The 19,699-nt window shown below is 44.2% G+C and overlaps 1 protein-coding gene across 1 annotated transcript in view; it reads right to left on the bottom strand.

Moving 5' to 3' along the window:
• Ppp1r21 (protein phosphatase 1 regulatory subunit 21) overlaps positions 1 to 19,699 on the bottom strand; it is a 61,588-nt gene that overhangs the window by 2,656 nt on the left and 39,233 nt on the right. Inside the window, exons 15-21 of the mRNA XM_041631084.1 lie at positions 17,951 to 18,103; positions 15,453 to 15,545; positions 13,483 to 13,716; positions 6,483 to 6,515; positions 4,339 to 4,455; positions 1,512 to 1,610; positions 190 to 318 (exon numbers count right to left, since the gene is read on the bottom strand). Of these exons, the coding sequence (XP_041487018.1) occupies positions 190 to 318; positions 1,512 to 1,610; positions 4,339 to 4,455; positions 6,483 to 6,515; positions 13,483 to 13,716; positions 15,453 to 15,545; positions 17,951 to 18,103 (858 nt within the window). The remainder of the gene's footprint in view (positions 1 to 189; positions 319 to 1,511; positions 1,611 to 4,338; positions 4,456 to 6,482; positions 6,516 to 13,482; positions 13,717 to 15,452; positions 15,546 to 17,950; positions 18,104 to 19,699) is intronic.

Here is a 19,699-nt window from a genome sequence, read left to right as displayed (position 1 = left end):
TGTCAAAAGGCAGCAGGTCAAACCGCCGCTTAGACTAAGCCAAAGAAACCATTTTTCTTTCTGGACAGGGAAATGAGGCGCAGGACGGTGACTCACAAGTACATACTCTCACCCTTGCTCTTGAAACACCACAGTGACGTGTCTTCTACCAGCTGCATCAGCCATTCCCACTCCCTGCCCTGCACACACCTTACTGGACATCTTCAGCGTGTCGATCTCTTCCCTCTGCTTGGACAGTGTCTCGTTCATGCTGCACAGGTGGTCACTCATCATGCTTAACTGATCCTCGTAGCTCCTCTTGGTGGTCGTCAGCTCATCCTAAGAGCAGGGGAAGGAGAAGGCCTGTCAAAGTTACTTCTTTATTACAAACATCTGGAGAGCAGCCTAGCTGATTAGTTCACACAAAGGTAAGGCACAGGTTGAACTGAAAAGAAATGGGGAAATGTATCAGCCTTCAAAGAATGCGTTCATAACTTATTTGGGAAAACTTACGGGCTGGAGAGCTATCTTAGCTTGTTAAGTGTTTGCTTTGCAAGCATGAGGCCCCAAGTGCCCGAGAAACTGGGCCTGTGCGGCACACTAGGAATCGCAGTGCTGGGGAGGAGACAGATCGCTGGACTCACTGATGAGCTAGCCAGTCTACTTAGCAAGTCTGAATACAGGCATGCTTGCACAAATGTTCCTGCATGTCCAAAATATAAGCATTCCCTCCTTGGCTGGGTACAGGACTGTCAAAAGCCTGAGATGAATTGATGCTTCCAAACCACCCCGGGTTTTCAAAGGCTCTGCATAGACCTGGCCTTCTGCTCCTTCCCAGGAGGACACCTTCTTGCCTGCACTTCAAGCTCTCCCCAGCCTCTTCAATGTCTCCTAGGTAATCTGAGAAGTTGATCTGAAACACGGACCACTGTGTTCCTGGGTTTTCCTGTGTCTCTCTCATGTTGACACCAACAAGTGCTTCCTGGAAGGCGATGTCAGAAACTGGAATTTGATTGTCTGCTTATGTATTTGTATATACATACTGAAGCAGGATCTCACTATGTGTTCCTGGCTGCCCTGGAACCCAGACTGTAGACCAGGTTGGCCTCAGAGATCCACCTGCCTCTTCCTCCCAAGTGCTAGGATTAAAGGCGTGTGCCACCATGTCTAGCAAAAACGAGGGTATGAAACCCAGCAGTGAGGAAGGAGGAATGGTTTGCAGCCGCCCTCTTAGGTTTATTTAGGTCAGTTTCTGAAACAAGACAGAATAATGTGGGCAAAACAAGCCTGCAGCCAGTCATGACAAGGAAGAAGAGAAAGAAGGATTATGGGTGAGTGAAAATAAACAAATGCAGACTACAGCAGAATTTGAAATTCAAATCAGAAACAAGTAAGATGACCACTCTTTGCCTAGTGTAAGTAATGCATGCCTTTCAGGTGAGTTAGACATGAACTGCAGAACGGCGTGTTTAAGGCCGGCGATCACTTCCCAAGGGAAGGCACTGGTGCAGAGGTCACCTTCAGGAACCCACCTGCAGCCTGCTGCTGCTCTGACTGGCTAGCTTCAGCTCCTCGGTCAGCGTCTCCTTGCACTTCTCCGCCAGGGCTAGTCTCTTCGAGAGCGCTCGGCACTGTACAATAAAGCATCAGACTTTATCCTGGGAAGGTTAGTAGGTTATAGTCACCAAAGCCAAAGGCCATCATCCATTCCAAAACTCTCTACTGAACATGTGCCGGAGAAGATGAAGCCACACCCTCTTGTTTTAATAAGGTAAAAAAGGCCAGCAGTCCAAGTTCATCAGTGTTCTCAGCTGCAGTGACTACAAAGCACACGAGAACATTCTCTATTTACACAGGATCCATTTATACTCCTGTGGATAGAGGACACTGGTTATCTCAAAAGTGATCACAGGTTGCCAACCAGGGGCCCTATCTGGGATTTGGGTTTAAAGTTATTCTGTAGAGACCCCAATGCAGGAAGGAACCATGACATCTTTATATTCCCACCGTAAGACTTATGCTGACGATACGGAGAAGACAAATCTCTTCAGAGTTTTACTAAGCCCAGATGATTCAAAACAGAGCAGATGAAAAGGAAAAGGGGAAATTTTATTTCACTATTGTTCAGACAAGGGCGATTTGAAGACACACACTGAATGCTGTGTAGACATCAGGATCTCCAAGTATCCTTTCCAGTGAAGTCATACGGGGAGGTACTACTTCCTGTTTATAGATGAGAACAAACTGGGACAATCTAAAAATTCTTCTATCATAATTGTGCTGAAAACATGTGCTAAAATAGGCAGATCTCATGAAAATGAGACAGACTAAAATTCCCTGTTACTCATTTGTTCTCGAGAAAACTTCAGGACAATCTGTTCGATCAAATCAGCCACTTCCCTCTGTGCTCAGCACTGACCCTGACCAAGAGGGAGAAAGCAAGCAAGGCACGGTCCATAGGAAGATGACAATGACATTGGGAACACTAACCCGGAGAGCAGACAGGGAAGCAGAAATGTGGTATCAGTTGCAGGCCCAGCTCAAGAGGCAGCAGTTCCACCATTGGCCAGGCTGTTTGCTGTGCCCCCTTCTATACTGTAACATAGCAATCATAAGAGACCACCAATGAAAGGGGGCGCAGCAACTGCCTGCACACTGGGCTGGGCTGATTTACTTTAAAAGAAGAAACATAAGGTGCTCTTCTACCTCCAGCAACTGGCTGCCTGTCAACCTCTTCATCTCTGCAATGTCGGAGACAATCACAGATGACACTAGGTCCAAGAAAGAGTCCCTTCCTTTGCGGTTTAACACCTTAAAGTGCTATAATTCTCTGACGGTCTCTTTAATTAATTCTTACTATAAAGTACGAACCGAAGACCTAAAACCCTGCATGTACCCACCCAGCCTTCTTCCTTCCTTATTCTTTAACAGTTGTACTGATTTCATTCACTTCCTGATGTGGGATCTCCTTCTTTATATGTGTTGCTTTTATTAGTTGTTGAATAAAGCTGTTCCAGCCAATGGCTTAGCAGAAATCAGAACAGAGATAGAGAGAGAGTAGGCAGAGTCAGAGAGACTCCATGTAGCTGCTGAAGGAAAAAGATGGCAGAATGCCAAAACCTTACCGGTATGCCAGAGCCTCTTGGCGATACACAAATTAATAGAAATGGGTTATAAGAATTAGCCAGAAATATGCCTAAACTTTTGGCCAAGCAGTGTTGTAATTAATATAGTTTGTGTGATTATTCGTGTCTGGACAGCTGGGAAACAAATGAGCAGTCTCAGTCTACAACTTCCCCTTCAACTTTGCAAACTCTATGTATAGTGAACAGTGGGTTTTATTTATATGAATTATGGAGTAAAGGAAGAAGAAAAGGTGACAAAAGTAAGATTTTGTATCTTTTATAAGTTAAAATGGGTGCCATTTTCCATTTTATCATTTAAATCCAGTCCTATAAACTTCTCCTTTGGAAATGTGAGTTTGCTGGGCTGGAGAGATGGCTCTGCAGGTCAACTGCTTGCTGTGCAGGCATGAGGACCTAAGATCCCCAGCAGCCTGCAAAAAAGCCAGGTATGGCGGCACAGGGCTGTAACTGCAGAGCTAGGGAGGCAGACACAAGAGGAGCCTGGGCTCTAGCCAGCCAGTCTATCCGACCAAGAGCTCTGGTTCAGCGTGAGGCCATGTCTGAAAGAGACAGCTGGAGAATGATGGAGGAAGGTACCTGATGCTGACCTCTGGAGTCCACATGTGCATGCACACGTGTGTGCACACGCACATCCACAGTCCCTCTCAACACACAGAGACATAAAGACACTGAAGAGAATTTAAAGATGGGCTGGAGAGATGGCTCAGGGGATAAAGGTGCCATCAGCCTAATAACCTGAGCCTGATCCCTGAACACACAGTGGAAAAGAGGCAACACCTGCAAACTGTCCTCTCATGTCTACACCTGCTGGCACTCCCACACCTGCATAGTAAGGACATATAAAACCAAAAAAGGTCAGATGCGGTTTACTTTTCACTCTGCACATGTGAAAATCTCTTCATCTACGCGTGTCCTCTACCACCAACACAAGTAATCCTCCAAAACTCACAACACAGGGCCACAGAAAAGCTTCACAAACCTGTCATCTCTCTTGCAGGAACCTGGGAACGATGCATCAAGTCTTACACTTACTAAATTGAAGGTGCTGGAGTGGCGGACAAACTGGTCGCCATCAGCCATGACCGACCGAGACACAGGAGGACAGAAAGCGCATTGGTGGTGACGTCTCTCCCAGCAAACGGAGAACAGAACCAGAACCATGACCCGACTGGAAGGGGCAGAGGGAAGGGGCAATCTTATTAGCTCCACTCACCTCTGCGTAGAAGTGCACTGATTTGCTGTCCGCCAGCTGTAGCTGAGACGTGAGCTCCGCTATCCTTGCCATGTAGTGGTTCTTGATTAGGTCTTCCCGGGACTCCACGTCTGGGACCTAAGTAGAACACAAACCAGAGGTTCCAGTGAGAACAGAGGTTCCAGTGAGAACGGGATTTCTAGTAGAGAAACCAAAGCCACACTTTACATCTCTTCACTGGAACCTCACAGGAGACAGCTCTCCGTCTCCTCAGAGGAACGCCAGACACGGCAGAAGAGCCCAGGCTTCCTCATCAGCAGCTGCTGGCCTATGTGGTGGAGCTCCCCAGAGAACAGCACTGCAGTGGGGTACCAGGAAGCCCATGGACCACGTCCTTAGACATCTGTTCACTCATTCCTGTTTTGTTTTGTTTTTTTGAAGTAGAGTGCTACCAAGCATCTAGGGCTAAACTGAAATGCATAATCCTCCTGCATCAACCTCCCAAGTGCTTGGGTTACAGGTGTAAGCCATCACACACAGTTCTAATCAGCTTTTATCAGCCACAAACCTAAACTTTCAAAATCTCCATTTTCTGACTAACATAACCTCTTTAATTGGAAGAGAGCAGAGAATGGGGGAGTATTTATTGGAACCCCTGGCTTTTGTTGACACACAGTCATTATATATACAGTCCTGGGTTTTCGTTCACAAGTATAAATATTGCCGGTCCATTATTGGAACCCCTAGCTTTTGCTGACATACAGTCATTATATATACAGTCCTGGGTTTTAGTTCACAAGTATAAATATTGCCGGTCCAGTGGTGTGGGGAGTCCTTCTGTCTGTGTGTTGCTTTATTGGTTAATGAATAAAGAAACTGCTTTCAGCCAATGGCTTAACAGAACACAGCCAGTCTGGAAAAGATATATATAGAGAAAGTAGGCAGAATTAGGAGAAGCCATGGAGCCACCAGAGGAGAAAGATGTGAGCAGCCGAACCTTGCTGGTAAGCCATGAGCCTCGTGGAAAAATATAAAATATAGGAATGGTCTAATTTAAGATATAAGAGCTAGCTAGCAGTGACTTAATAATTATAGCTTCTATGTGATTATTTCATGTCTTGGCAGCCGGGAACGAACAAACTGCCTCCCCAACAGCACTCCAAACTTCCCATCTTCTCCTTCCCCTCATTAGCCTCCATCATTCTCTAGATAGTCATAGAGAAGCTTTTCTGTATCTTTATAAAATCTAAGAAACCACAAATGGGAGAAAATGTTACATTTATCTTTCTGAGCCTGACTTGATCTACTTCACATGATAATCTCTGGTTATATCCATTTTCTTGCAAACAATATATCATTCTCATGGCTTCATAAAATTCTGTTGTAAATACACCACATTTTCTTTGTCATTTCTCTGCTGGTGAACACCGAGGTTGACCACATGACTTGGCTACTCTGAACAATACCGCAATCAGCAACTAGTGTAAATACCACTGTGCTACGTTGACTCATGGTCCTGTGGAACCTCTAAATTTAGAACACTAGTTTTTCCACCCTTAAATTTTCTTCAGGAAAATGTAGTGCTCATAAACATACTAATAAATTAAACAAAATAGAACTGTTTAGGACCTTTGTTCCAGATTGGTCCAGACCAGTATTTTTCCTGGTTATACTAGCAATTACGCATAATTGAGCCAAATTTAAAAATTCATGAAGCTCAGTATTTCCTTTGAAATAAGTAAGTTAATGACAGACTCTACAAGTCTCCTAGGACCATTGTGGCTGCACTAAGGGATGAGTTTGGCTGCTTCTGTTTTCCTCTACTGGTCACTTGCAGAACCATTATTTTCAGTTATTTCAAAATTCAAATATATAAGCCCAGGTGACAGGTCACACCAGATCTCGGCTCACTCACAGCAAGCAAACAGGGAGGCCTGAGAAACCCTGCACTCTGTCAAAACTGTGGAAGTCGGCCACTGAGCAAGACACGTGCTAAGCCAGGCTCTAGGCTACCCTCTGTTGATGACAGCACAGAAGTACTGATGAGAGAAAATGTCACTTTCCTTGTAAGAATTGCCAGAACACACAGAGAGCTCCTACAGGACTCGTCCACAAGCACGTGCCACACAAGCACTAACAAGCAACATAATGCGGAGTGCACATACCTCACTGTCTGGCACTCTGGTTAAAACCCCAACCTAGAACATAAAGAAAAAGCAGCATTAGAAGAGAAGATACACATTTCAGACACAGAAGCTAACAGCCTATAGTACGTTCTCTTCTTGGTCTGCACTGGTGCACAGGCCATTGGTAATGCAGGCCAGATGGCTGTGGATGCTCAGCATGGCTTCTGCCAGGAGGCACAAACTGATGACCAATGTCAAACGCTCTATCAAAATGCTAAGTCACCCAACAAATCATCCAGGAGGGACAGGAGGGTGACCAACTTTGACACTACCACATCATTTCCAAAGCAGTCACACAGATTGTCCCATGGAGACCACAGTCATCAAACGAGGTGAATGGAACACAAATAAGCACTTTGTGTAAAAACTCAGAAGGAAAAAAAGCATACATAATATTATCAAGACATTAATAAACATTCATTTGAGACTTAAATACATATAACTTTAGATAAACTATACTACAACTCCATTTTTCTAAATTTTGCTTTTATAGATTAAGACTCAAAAAACAGGACTGGGGGTGGCTCAGTAGTAGAGAGCTCGCCTCATACGCACAAGCCCTCGGTTCAGTCCTGACCACCATCACCCCTCAAAAAAAGAAAAAGATGTCAAAAACAGGTGTGATTGCAGAATGCAAGTTACTGCCCAAGGTGGCAGGCATGAGGACTTAAGAAACCTACAGGAGACCTTTCTCCACGGGTCTCTGCTAACCAGGAATGACCTCCAGGGGGCAGTCTGCATATATTCTCAGCCATCCTCAAGGGCATCATTCTTTTATTTGCTAGCTGCTGCCCACGACCTTTGTGGAGACAGTTTCTCTCTATAGCCATGGCTGGCCATGAACTCATGGCAATCTTCCTGCCTGTAGCAGCCAGGTGCTAGGATCATAAGTGTGCCCTGTGTCCAGCTTTCAAGGGTATTACTCTGAGGACTGAGTGCTGTGACTTCACAGATGCAACACCTATCTACCTACAAAAGAGTCTCCCTTAAGAATCTCTGGTTACAGAAGAACTGCAATTTTCACCTCCTCAATTTACTCCTCCTCAATTTGCTTCCTTTTGAAGCAAAAGTCCCAATTTCTTTGTTTATCTTGAAGTTAAACACTACTTATAATAACCCACTGATCGCCAGGCGGTGGTGGCGCACGCCTTTAATCCAGCACTCGGGAGGCAGAGGCAGGCGGATCTCTGTGAGTTCGAGGCCAGCCTGATCTATAAGAGCTAGTTCTAGGACAGGGTCTAAAACTACAGGGAAACCCTGTCATGAAAAACCAAATAATAATAATAATAATAATAATAATAACTCACTGATCATTTGGTTTGGCATAATCAAATATAACTATATTTGATAAAATAAAACACAAAGCTATGCCTAAGCCCCTTTATTTCTCCCACTCCTTACTCCCATACTTGAAAATGTGGTTCCACACAGAGTTCTTCAACGGGATAGTCAATAAATGGAAGGAATATTCTGACATGTGTTGTCACAATATTTTCTCATGTTCCACTAACAAGAGTACAAACCAATACAATCTCGTTAGAACATATTTGGCAATGAAGATCAAAAGCTTATAATATTAAAGAGAGGGGAGTGGAGAAAATGTATACTCAATAAAAAATACTTATAATATTCATGTCTTTTGACTCTGTAGTTCTTTCTTTTCTTTCTTCTCTGTATAACAGCTCTGTATATCCTGGAACTTGCTCTGTAACCAGGCTGACCTGGAACTCACAGAGATCTGCCTGTCTCTGCCTCCCTAAGTGCTAGGAGTAAATGTAGGTGCCACCACCACATGACATGTAGTTCTTTCTTAAGACAGTACTTTTAATTATGTCTATACATGTATTCCTATGTGTGGGTATATGTACCATGAGTTCAGTGCCCCCAAAGTTTAGATGAAGGTGTCAGATCCCTCAGAGACAGAGTTACAAGAGGCTGTGAACTGCCCGACCTGGGCACAGGGAACCAAATTCAGGTCCCCTACAAGAGCAGAACAAGTTCTATTTAGTAACTGTGACCCTAACCTAAGAGTGTACTACAATCAAATCACCTGATATGTGGAAAAACATTGCATAAAAACGAGATGATAGGTAAGACTGAAAAACATAACCTACGCTCAACCACAGGAAAATTAAGATGTGTTAGATGTGGATGCTGTGGGGTCAGTGTCTACAGGGTCCGTGTGGATGCTGTGGAGTCAATGTCTACAGGGTCCGTGTGGATGCTGTGGGGTGTCTACAGGGTCTGTGTGGATGCTGTGGGGTCAGTGTCTTCAGGGTCCGTGTGGATGCTGTAGGGTCAGTGTCTACAGGGTCCGTGTAGATGCTGTGGGGTCAGTGTCTACAGGATCGGTGTGGATGCTGTGGGGTGTCTACAGGGTCAGTGTGGATGCTGTGGGGTCAGTGTCTACAGGGTCCGTGTGGATGCTGTGGGGTCAGTGTCTAGAGGGTCCGTGTGGATACTGTGGAGTCAATGTCTACAGGGTCCGTGTGGATGCTGTGGGGTCAGTGTCTACAGGGTCCGTGTGGATACTGTGGAGTCAATGTCTACAGGGTCCGTGTGGATGCTGTGGGGTGTCTACAGGATCCGTGTGGATGCTGTGGGGTCAGTGTCTACAGGGTCCGTGTGAATACTATGGGGTCAGTGTCTACAGTCTCTGATAACACAATATGCATTAACCTTATGCTGAAACCTAAAATTTGTATCAATGAGATATAATTTTATAGAAGAAATTTAGTAGTAATATTTATCCAGGATAATGCCATCAATTTTCTTCTTTTTTACTCTCTTGTTATTTTTAGTTACCTCTAATGAACATAGTTAATTTTTATATATAACATAATTTAATCATAAAGTCTACTAATTTAAGCAATGTTTTTAATTAAAACAAAATGTGAATATTTGCATGGCTCTGTATTTTTTCCTTCTTGAGATTATTATCTTTTTTTTTTTTAGAATAATGAACCCATGGTTACATGGTTGAATTCAGTGCTGAATATTTTATTTATTTATTTATTTATTTATTTATTTATTTATTTATTTTTGGTTTTTCGAGACAGGGTTTCTCTGTGGTTTTGGAGCCTGTCCTGGAACTAGCTCTTGTAGACCAGGCTGGTCTCGAACTCACAGAGATCCGCCTGTCTCTGCCTCCCAAGTGCTGGGATTAAAGGCGTGCGCCACTACCGCCCGGCAGTGCTGAATATTTTAATGAAAATAATTGACATTTGGCCTCTGAAATGGCACAGGGCTTCAAACAGTCAGTTTATATTGGTATTGCTTATTTGGCCTTAAAGTGACCTCTTGGATTGAAGGCTTCATCCCTTTTGAATCAACTGACTGTGAACCAGGCAGGCTTGCTTCTCTCACTCAAGATAACGGCAAGGCAAGGTGGGTTCACCCTCAGCCACAGCTATGGACTGAGCGCTCTGTGTCCACCTAAGCGAGGGCAGAGGATACTTTTTAAAAAATGCTGGAAACAGAAACAGCAAAGTTGGAAAATGGTCTCTTAACCTCGCTGTCTGCACACAGGGGCAGGGCCAGGCCCTCTGGGCAGGGAGAGAGACATGCATGGGCAGACTCTTCTCATCCCAATCTCCTGCTTCGACTCCTGAGCAGATTTAAGACCCACCCGCGTCACCTCTACTGTGACATCCTCCTCCACCGACTGACCTTCCTGGGATTTCACAACACTCTATAGGGAAGGCTAGGGAAGGCCATATGAGATGGAAATCAGCTGAGGGCGGGAATATTCCACCATGTACAACAGTGTGTGAACAGAGGCGGCACTGGCCGTTCTCTAACTTGGAACATAAAGACAGCATCTGAAATAGCAGTTTAATTCCAATTAGATTTAAACTCGAGAGTCAAAGAGCAGGAAAGAGCAGCTGCAGAGAGGAGATGGCACCACAGTGATGGGGTGGTGAGTCAGCAGACAACCGGGCAAAAGAACAGTCGCAAAGGCAGGAGGGGAAAATGCAACCAAGGGTGTCAGAGAGCGGGATTCAGTTTGGTTTACCCAGGGGAATGAGCACAATTCGGCTAGAAGGTTCCAAGGGCCTTGAATGCATAACAGATGAACTGAATTACAGATACCAGGAGCCACTGCTGCCCAGGAGCTAGAGAGCTCATTACTAACCAGATGCTAGGGAAAGCACTGGTGGCACTTGAGAAGCAGGTGGGGAAAGAACCTTTCAGAGGTGATGGGCAGGAACAGAAGACAATGCTGTGTACACACACACTAACTGAACACCCTTCTTAAAGCAAGAGCAACTTCCAAATGCACCAGCCCCCAGTAAAGTTGCCGTGAGGGTTCAGTGTGATTCAGGACTAAAGGATCTTCACGTCCCTGGGAATTCTCGTTTACATGCGGGAAAAGTGTTTACCATTATGGGGTTCAAGGAAAAAATAGGCCTAGGCTTTCAGCCACTGATATCTCCACCAAGTACACTAGTTCCCAACACCATCTCCTCAGAAAGCCAAGCAGACACAGATCGAGAGTGGCCTCTGTGAGTTGTTCTGCTTCCCCTCATCTTCAAGAGCCAAAGGGACAATGCCTCCAGTTTCACACCCCTACAATCCCATCCAAGGACAGACTGAGATAACACACTCCCACGTTTGCAGGTCCCGTCTGGAAATTATTATGGCAATTCCTGCCGCAACTAGCGGCATAACTTCTGGACCAGTCTGGTGCCATGGATACTTCCTGGCCATCACCAACGCCAAGGCCAGCACAAGTATACGTGAAAGGAAGGAATGGATCTGGGGGGGAGGGTATCAGACAGTGGAGAACAGTCAGACGGCAGGGAACAGTCAGGCAGTGGGGAACCGTCAGACAGTGGAGAACAGTCAGACAACGAAGAACAACCAGACAGTGGGGAACAGCCAGATGGCAGGGAATAGTCAGACAGTAGGGAATGGTCAGACAGTGGAAGACAGTCAGGCAGTGGAGAACAGTCAGACCGTGGGGAACAGTCACACAGTGGAGAACAGTCAGATGCTGGGAGACAGTCAGACCCATTGATGAGGCTGACTCTGGAAGTGGCTCACTTCAGTAACTTAAGGGTGACTAGGGCTGCCACACTGCCCAACAATTCTTGGACAGATTTTAAATTCTGGTGTTTGTTGGATGTTTCGTCCATCTATCTGCTATCTAGATTCAGTAAAAACATGCTACCTTTGCTTTACCATTCCATATATATACATTTTTTTCCTGAACAATCTAAAGGAAAGCTACAGACCAGCAAGATGACTCAGAGGGTAAAGGCATTTGGCAATAGTCCCACATGGTAGATGGTCAGAACCTCCTTCTCTATCCCAGCTCTGAACATTTACACACGATAAGTAAAACATAATAAAAATAAAAGTAACACTGACTTTATAATATCTTATCCTAAAAACCCTGAACAGATCTCTGATGTAGAGGCTCTACATTAGGAGTCACAACTCCTTTGGGTATCAGATGTTTACATCACGACTCATAGCAGCAGCAAAACTACAGTTATGAAGTAGCAATGAAGTAATATTGCAGTTGGGGTCACTCCAACGTAAGGAACTGTACTAAATGGTCACAGCATTAGAAAGGTTGAGAACTGCTGCTCTGGAATTTACAATGCCACAGCCACACCTAAAAAGACAAGTCCTCTGGGGTCTGGACACTGCTGAGACACGGAGAGACCTGTGCATGCCTTGGGAGTAAAAGCAGGCCTGTATACCTGTCACGCACATGCCCCATTGGATGCAGGTAAGTTGAGACACACCGCATAGTGGTGGCATCAGTGAGCCAGCTAGCGATGCTGGTGATCCTGTGACTGTGCCACAGCTCTCCTCCACTCCTCACCCGCTCAGACTGCTCTGACGCTGGCATCTCCCCTCTCTGATTTCTAATTTCCTTCCTTCCTTCCTTCTTTCCTTCCTTCCATCCTTTTTTTCTTTTGTCCTTTTTTAAGACAGGGTTTCTCTGTGTAACAGCCCTAGTTGTCCTGGAACTCCTCTGTAAACCAGGCTAGCCTGGAACTAGTAGAGACCACCCGCCTCTGCCTCCCAAGTGCTGGGATTAAAAGTGTGAACCACCATTACTGGGCAGATTTCTCTTTCTCTTGACTTTCCTTTTTTTTTTTCTTAATTATAAGAAGAGTGTTGTAACTAGAAAACTTTGTAAAAAAAAAAATAGTCGTGAATTCTGTAATGCCAAGAGACCTTTTTCTTTACCTTCTAGGAGAGCTGTTTCTTTACCTTCTAAATGCAACAGTTAAAAGAAGGCAGGGCATGTGAGGCTGAGACCTTCCACCCATGACCCTGACGGAAAGAGTGCCTGAGTGGTTGTTTGATACGCACGTTGCGAGTTTGCACTTTCTGGGAAACAGTATGAAATTCTTTTAAAGTGGCACTAATGGTCTTTCTAGAAGAGTTAGGTAATTGCAGGGTTGGAAATTTAGTTCACCTAGCAAGTGCAAGGCTAACCCTGGGTCCTCTGAGCAGAGAAGATGGGGGCAGGGTAAAAACTCCAAAACAAACCAAAAAAACGAGGTAACTAGAAAGTTAGGTGTTGGTCTTTGGTTGGAGACACAACAGGACTTCATCTAGGAACTGTTTTCAAAGAGAAGCAGAATCATCCTAGATTTGACTTACTAGATTTCACCAGAAACACGGCTCTGGCCACGTGGAATTTAGCGGAGTTACTTTCTGAAGGAGACAAGCTTCCTTTATTGAAGGCACAGGGAAACTGGCTTGTAATTTAGAAGGGCTTGTCTGCGTCTCCCAAATTCACCCAAATGGGATTAGGAGGAGGCGCCCTTGGGAGAGGGCCTACTGCACATTTACAAAACTGAGACCAAGGTGGCCAGTGTCAACATGATCACATGTCACTTGACTGGAAAGGCAGCTGACAGTGACCCAGGAAGTGCGCCCTGGAGAGACACCAGCTCTTGGACTTCCCAGCCTCCTGCTGTGTCTGCTGTTTTGTTAGGGGGAGGACACTCACCAGGCTGGTGCTCTGCACGGGCGCTGCGGGAACCTTGGCTGCACCTTCCTCCTGGCAGGGAGCAACGGCTGCAGCGGCAGTTTCCTGGGCCAGCTGTGCACCGCTCGTACTCCGCAGCCTGTCTGCCATCCGCTGGTTTTCCTTCTCCAGCTTGATTCTGGCTAGTTGTGCTTCTAACATCCAATGCTCTTTTTCCTGCTCCAGTTTAGAAATCTTTCCCAAACTCTGTTGAACCTTAAAAAGTAAAAGTATTTTCAGTCTTAGAGAATGAGAGACACAGACCGCAGTGGGGGCTGTAAAAACAATAAAGACTAATGCTGGACAATATTGAACACCAAATGTGAACAACCCTAAATTAAAAAACTGAGCCAACCATTTAAAAATCTGTAGCCATCAAAGGATTTCATGGCAGACAGCTCAGGTAGGAAGTGTGGATCTGAGTTTGTTGCCTGGAACTCATGTTAACAAACAGCCTGGAAGTGGAACTGGACGTTACAATCCCAGCTCTGCAGGGGTGAAGACAGGTGGGGCCTCAAAGATCTCTGTAGTCTACACAGTGGGTTCCAGGCCAGTGAGAGAGCTCTCTCTCTCTCTCTCTCTCTCTCTCTCTCGGGAGGGGGGGAGATGTGGACAGTGCCTAAGAAATAGCAGGAGTGCAAGGCTCCTGGCCTCCATGGGCCTGCACGGACAGTGTAAAAGGAGTTCAAGAGAAGGCTATGGAAAGCATCCAACTCAGACGTGTTCCCTAGATACAGGAAGAATCCTTTGTGCATAGTCATGCTTCTGTGAGACTCAAATCGGAAATAGAGTTCCTGAAATTCAAGAAATAGACACCAAGGCAGAAAACAACAAAAGCAGAAACAAAGAATCAGAGAAGCACTGGAATAAACTCCGACACAGAGCCACAGCTTGTCCCGGGTGCCAAGCAGTCTCCCACTTTACTAAAACACAAAGAACAAAGCACAAAGCTGGGTGTTTGGGGGACGTGGGAGCTTTCTTCAGGAGTGACAGATGCAAGTCAGGCCTGAAGAGTACACGTGTGTGCGCTACACAGCAGGAAGCAATCCGTGGTGTCAGAATGCAGGGCAAGGGACAACCATAGTCATAGAGGGGTCTGCGGAAGGTGTTCCTGCGGCACACCTGACACAGTGAAGCATGCACACACAGTCTTTAGAACTGGTTACATTAGCATGTATACTTGTAAAAGCTGTGGTATGCATTAGTGATTTGTATAGTTTTCTGTACGCTATACTTTTCTTTAAACAGTAATTTCGTGGTTGGAGAGCTGCCTCATCAGGAGCACTTGCACAGGACCTGTATTTGGCTCTCAACACCCCCACATCAGGTGCCCATGAAGGCCAGAAGAGGACATCAGATCCCCTTGGACCAGAGTTACAGACAGTTGTGAGCTGTAACATGGGAGCTGGAAATTGAACCAGGGTCCTCTGAAAAAACAACCAGTATGAACCACAGTAGTACTCTGGAAAAGTAGCCAATGTTCTTAATGACTAAGTCATTTTTTCCAGTCCTGTAAGGAGTGTTACCACAAATTAAAAATAAGTCATATGTTAAAGTTATTTAAATAAATCTGTCAAAATCTAAATTGATACCAGTTTATACTAATGTTTGAAAGAAACGGTACCTTTCATGAAACTTACTTCCCCCAACACAACTGACCAACAAATGGAAATAACCCGACGAGTCTCCACCCTCTCCTTCTACTCCTCAATATTTCTGACATCAGTTTGTAGTGCTGCTACTCAGCACTGACTATGGCAATGAAGTCAAGATGACCTAGAGTTCAATGACTATGCTTATAGTCTTTATCTCTGTAGGAAACAGTCGCATCTTAAGTGTCACACACAGACATTTCATTCTGACGCCTTAATGGGCTACTCTTTACTCTAGATACATTACAAACCATCCACTTCTGCTTTTTACCAAACTCCATGCTGTTCCTGGTGCCATACCTGCTGTGCGAGGCCTTCCCGACTCTCAGTGGAGCTGAGAAGAACCCGGCGGTTTGCCACTGCTTCCCAGTAAGGCACAGAGTCTGCAAGAGGCTGGGGAACAAAAACACTTAAGTCATTAAAGGGTCCTACACACAAAACAAGAATGTTGAGTAGGGTGTGATCACAGACTAAGAGGCTTACCAACACAGACCATTTATTATGTGTGAAAAGAAAAACGCATTTTTATAAGGAGAACAAAGAGAGGACATTTGTCATAGCAACTGCACCTCTCTCCAACTCAAACTATGCACTTGTTCCAAAGCAAGGGTGGAGGCAGGAAGAACACACAGAGGCAGACAACGCAAATGGGAATCTGCTCAGTGAAGAATGGAAGGTATAACCGTCTCTGAACATCATCTGATGGTCAAAAAAAAGCAGGTGCTTCTTCCACATATTAATCACGACCAATTTGAGATGATATAAACTCAGATAAAAAACATTTAAAAAATATTTAAAGAAAATATGTTTCTATAATCTTGAGAAAAGGGCTTTGGCTGATAATGACCACAACAAAAGAAAAAGATCTACTGGGAAAAAAGAAAAAAAAGAAAAAAGGAATTAAAATAAAACAAAGACAAAAAAACAGGAAAAAGACCTGTTGAATGATAAACAATATAAAGATCAAAACTTGTAGGGTGGTGACTGGCTCAGTGGGCAAAGGCACTTGCTATCAAGGCTGACAGCCTGAGTTCGATCCCAGGGACCTACGTGGTGGAGGGAGAACACGCCTCAGATCGTCCTCAAAGTTCTACATACATGCCATTGCATGTGCACGCTGCTGCCGCTTGCACCCATTCGAAATATGTAAAATTTTAAATTTTTTATTCTAAAAAAATACCATACCAAAATGGTAGAAAATATTTTCTATATAAACACAATTTAAATTCTTAATATATGGATGGTATCCAGGAGAGGCAGTGATGGACATGTCCTTGACACATCACATAATATAAGAAACTGTCAAAGAATAAATTTAAAATAGTCTTTAGAATTCTTACTAATAGGGAACTCTTCCAATTCTAGCCAGAAATATTTATTTTAATAGACAGCTTCAACAGACAGCAGATAAAATGAATGACAACCATGGAAAGCTACCCTACCTGACTAGTCAACAAGACATGCACATTAAAACAACAGTAAGAAACCGCTCTCTAAACCACACAAATACTGAGCTTTTGTATAAACAAGTGACAGTCCTAAGTGTAGTCTGGAGCACTGAATTTACACAAGAAAAAAAATGAGATAAATTTGTAATTTCTTTTAAATACGGTAAGAATATGTGGTCACTGAAAAAAAAATCAGAAAATGCAGGAATACATTATTTTGCTCCCAATCTTACCACTCATGTGACTCTTCCCTTTGTTAGACAATGTCTAAATGAAAAAAATTGACTGTACTACATGTGCACATAGACTGTGAAACCAAAACGTATCTTTGCTTGAATTTATTCTTTTAGAAGCTGTCACCGCCTAATGCATTGTATCTAGTACACACCCACACACACACACACAAAACACACATATGTATGCTATAAACCACTATTAATGACTGCAGGCATGTGCCGCTATCCCTACCTGATGGTCATTATTCTATTGTTTCTCTGGTATTTCATTCTATGAATGTGCAATGGTTTAGCCATTTCACTGCTGGTGAGTGGATAGGCTCTTGCCTGGTTTTCACTGCTGTATGCAATGCCACATGTAGTGAGTACAGTTTGTGTTTTAGAGTTCCAACTACAAGATACATATAAACATTATTAAAGCAGAACACTCCAGGTAATTATCCCTAATCTCAGGCTCAATTCAGGGGTAATCATAAGTATCAGCTTGATATGTATGCCCGGGCCCTTTGCCATTTATAGACATCTCAATAAATCTATGCACATTGTATAGAATTCCTTGTTGTTATTTTCTTAAACCTAAATTCCACTGTACAATTTGCTTTTTGCATTCAGAATGTTTTAGGGATCTGTCTGTCACTTGTATGTGGTGCCCACTGTATTGCTGTTTGAATGAAGCATAGAGCTTTAGACTATGGCTGCTTCATGGTTCATTTAGGTTTCCTTTGACTGATGAGCACTGAGAGGCCAATTCTGGCTTTCACCATTAAAGTAACACTGTCGCAGCCCCTGCAAACATCTTTCAGGCACATGTGTAGACCACTAAGAAGTCAAATGCTAAAAGCCACCAAGTTTGCGTGTTTATAGTTCTCTCGCTCCATCTCTTCTGGGGGCAGCCCTAGCCATGTGCCAGGTATCCTGCCTGGCACCCCAGAGTTGTCTAACATGTCTTTATGACTGATTCGCCAGAAGGGAATTGCTGATTGAAAGTCTGTGAATGCTTCCAATGTCCCAAAAGGAAAACAGAAAAAGACATACATGCAGTGGTGCACCAGTCCACACAAGATGCAAAAAGTAAATTAAGTACATGGATGACTATCAGCAGCAACACACCAACCTTTCTCAAAGCCTTCATGTAGGCAGCAGCTTTCTTCTTGTACTGGAGCATGCACGCAGCTGAAAGGGGACTAATGAATCCACTGGCTGTCTTGGGCCCATAGCTCAATGAAGCAATGAAATAGTCCACGTTGTTGCTGAAGAAAGATGCAATCTAAACACAGCATGACAAGAAAACATTCCATTTTCCAACAGTGATCTAACATATATACCTAACAGTTCTGCAGTGGTTCAAATGAGAATGGCCCACACAGGTTCATATGTGTGAATGTTTGCTCCCAGTGAGTGGAACTATTTGGGAAGGATGAGTAGGTTTGGCCCTGTTGGAGAAGTGTGGACTTGTTGAAGGAGAAGTGTCACCAGGAGTGGCTTTGAGGTTTCTAAAGTCTGTGCCAGGCCCAGTCTCTACCTGTAACTTTCGGATCAGATGTAAGCTCTCAGCTATTGCTCCAGCACCACCCCTAACCCCACCTCGATGATTGTACTCTGAAACTGTAAGCATACCCCTAGTGAAATGCTTCCTAAATTGCCCTGGTGCTTCATCACAGCAATCTGACCTTGACTAAGAAAATTGCTCAAGGCAGTTTCAACACCTGCCCAAAGCCTGCACCTATTTATTTGGAAATACCTTCACAATTTGTGATACAAAGAAGACACCAGTAAACACAAGATGACTTCAGACGTGCCCTCTCTGTTTACTTCCTGTTCCTCTGTAAGTGACCTACTGGCTTTCTTTTTAAAAGACAGGCTCTCACTATGTAGCTTTGGGTGGCCTAGAACTCACTATGTAGACCAGGCCAGACTTGACCTCACAGAGATCCACCTGCTTCTGTCTTCAAAGTGCTGGAATTAAAGGCATGCACCACGCCCACCTGTAGGTGTTTCTTCTAAACTATAACTTCTGTACTGATCTCAAGCCATCTTTGTGGTTTTTTTTTTTTACCATTAGCTTTGAATATCTCCTATTCCAACAGAAAAGATATGACATGAGCATCTTAAACACATAATCTCTACATAAACTTAGTTGTGTAAAATCTTAACTTGTTAATCATAAATAGAACAGAAAACAAGACTAAAAACGCAGATTCTTGTCATTCCCAGATGTAGCATTGTGCAGTCTGTAACAGCTACAAAGAACCATTACGGCAATTTTGCTGAGCCAGATTTTGAACTTAGCACTGCTATATGAAGTGGTGATATAAAGAAAATGCCTGACTAAATATCCTTGCTATAAAAAGAAGTCCTGGGGCCGGGCGATGGTGGCGCACGCCTTTAATCCCAGCACTTGGGAGGCAGAGGCAGGCGGATCTCTGTGAGTTAGAGACCAGCCTGGTCTACAAGAGCTAGTTCCAGGACAGGCTCCAAAACCACAGAGAAACCCTGTCTCGAAAAACAAAAAAACAAACAAACAAAAAAAAAACAAAAAAAAAAGAAGTCCTGGGTACACTAGCAGGTGTTTAATCTTGGTAAGCGTGTGATTTTTTGAGTGTTCTACCTTGACAAGCAAAAACTAAGCACCCAAACTCTAACTGTCTCAGGTTTTATTTTTTATTAACCTTTTACAGCATCAAGTAAACCTCAAGGTTATCTACGGTATGGCCCATGTGATTGAACATTTAGTAACAGCTGGCAGTGTTGGGGGAGGTTGGAGAACCTTCAGGGTATGGGGTCTTGTTAGAGGAAGCAGCCCCTGGGGAGGGCCTCATGGTAACACCCCTGCTAGTCCCTGCAGGTCTCCTGCCTCCTGCCT

The sequence above is a fragment of the Microtus oregoni genome, unplaced genomic scaffold (genome assembly GCF_018167655.1).
Source record: "Microtus oregoni isolate MIOR12 unplaced genomic scaffold, Mior012 000036F_ref0000092, whole genome shotgun sequence".
NCBI lineage: Eukaryota > Metazoa > Chordata > Mammalia > Rodentia > Cricetidae > Microtus > Microtus oregoni.
The sequence above is the reverse complement of the archived record's forward strand: the minus strand, read 5'-3'. Positions and strand labels throughout refer to the sequence as shown.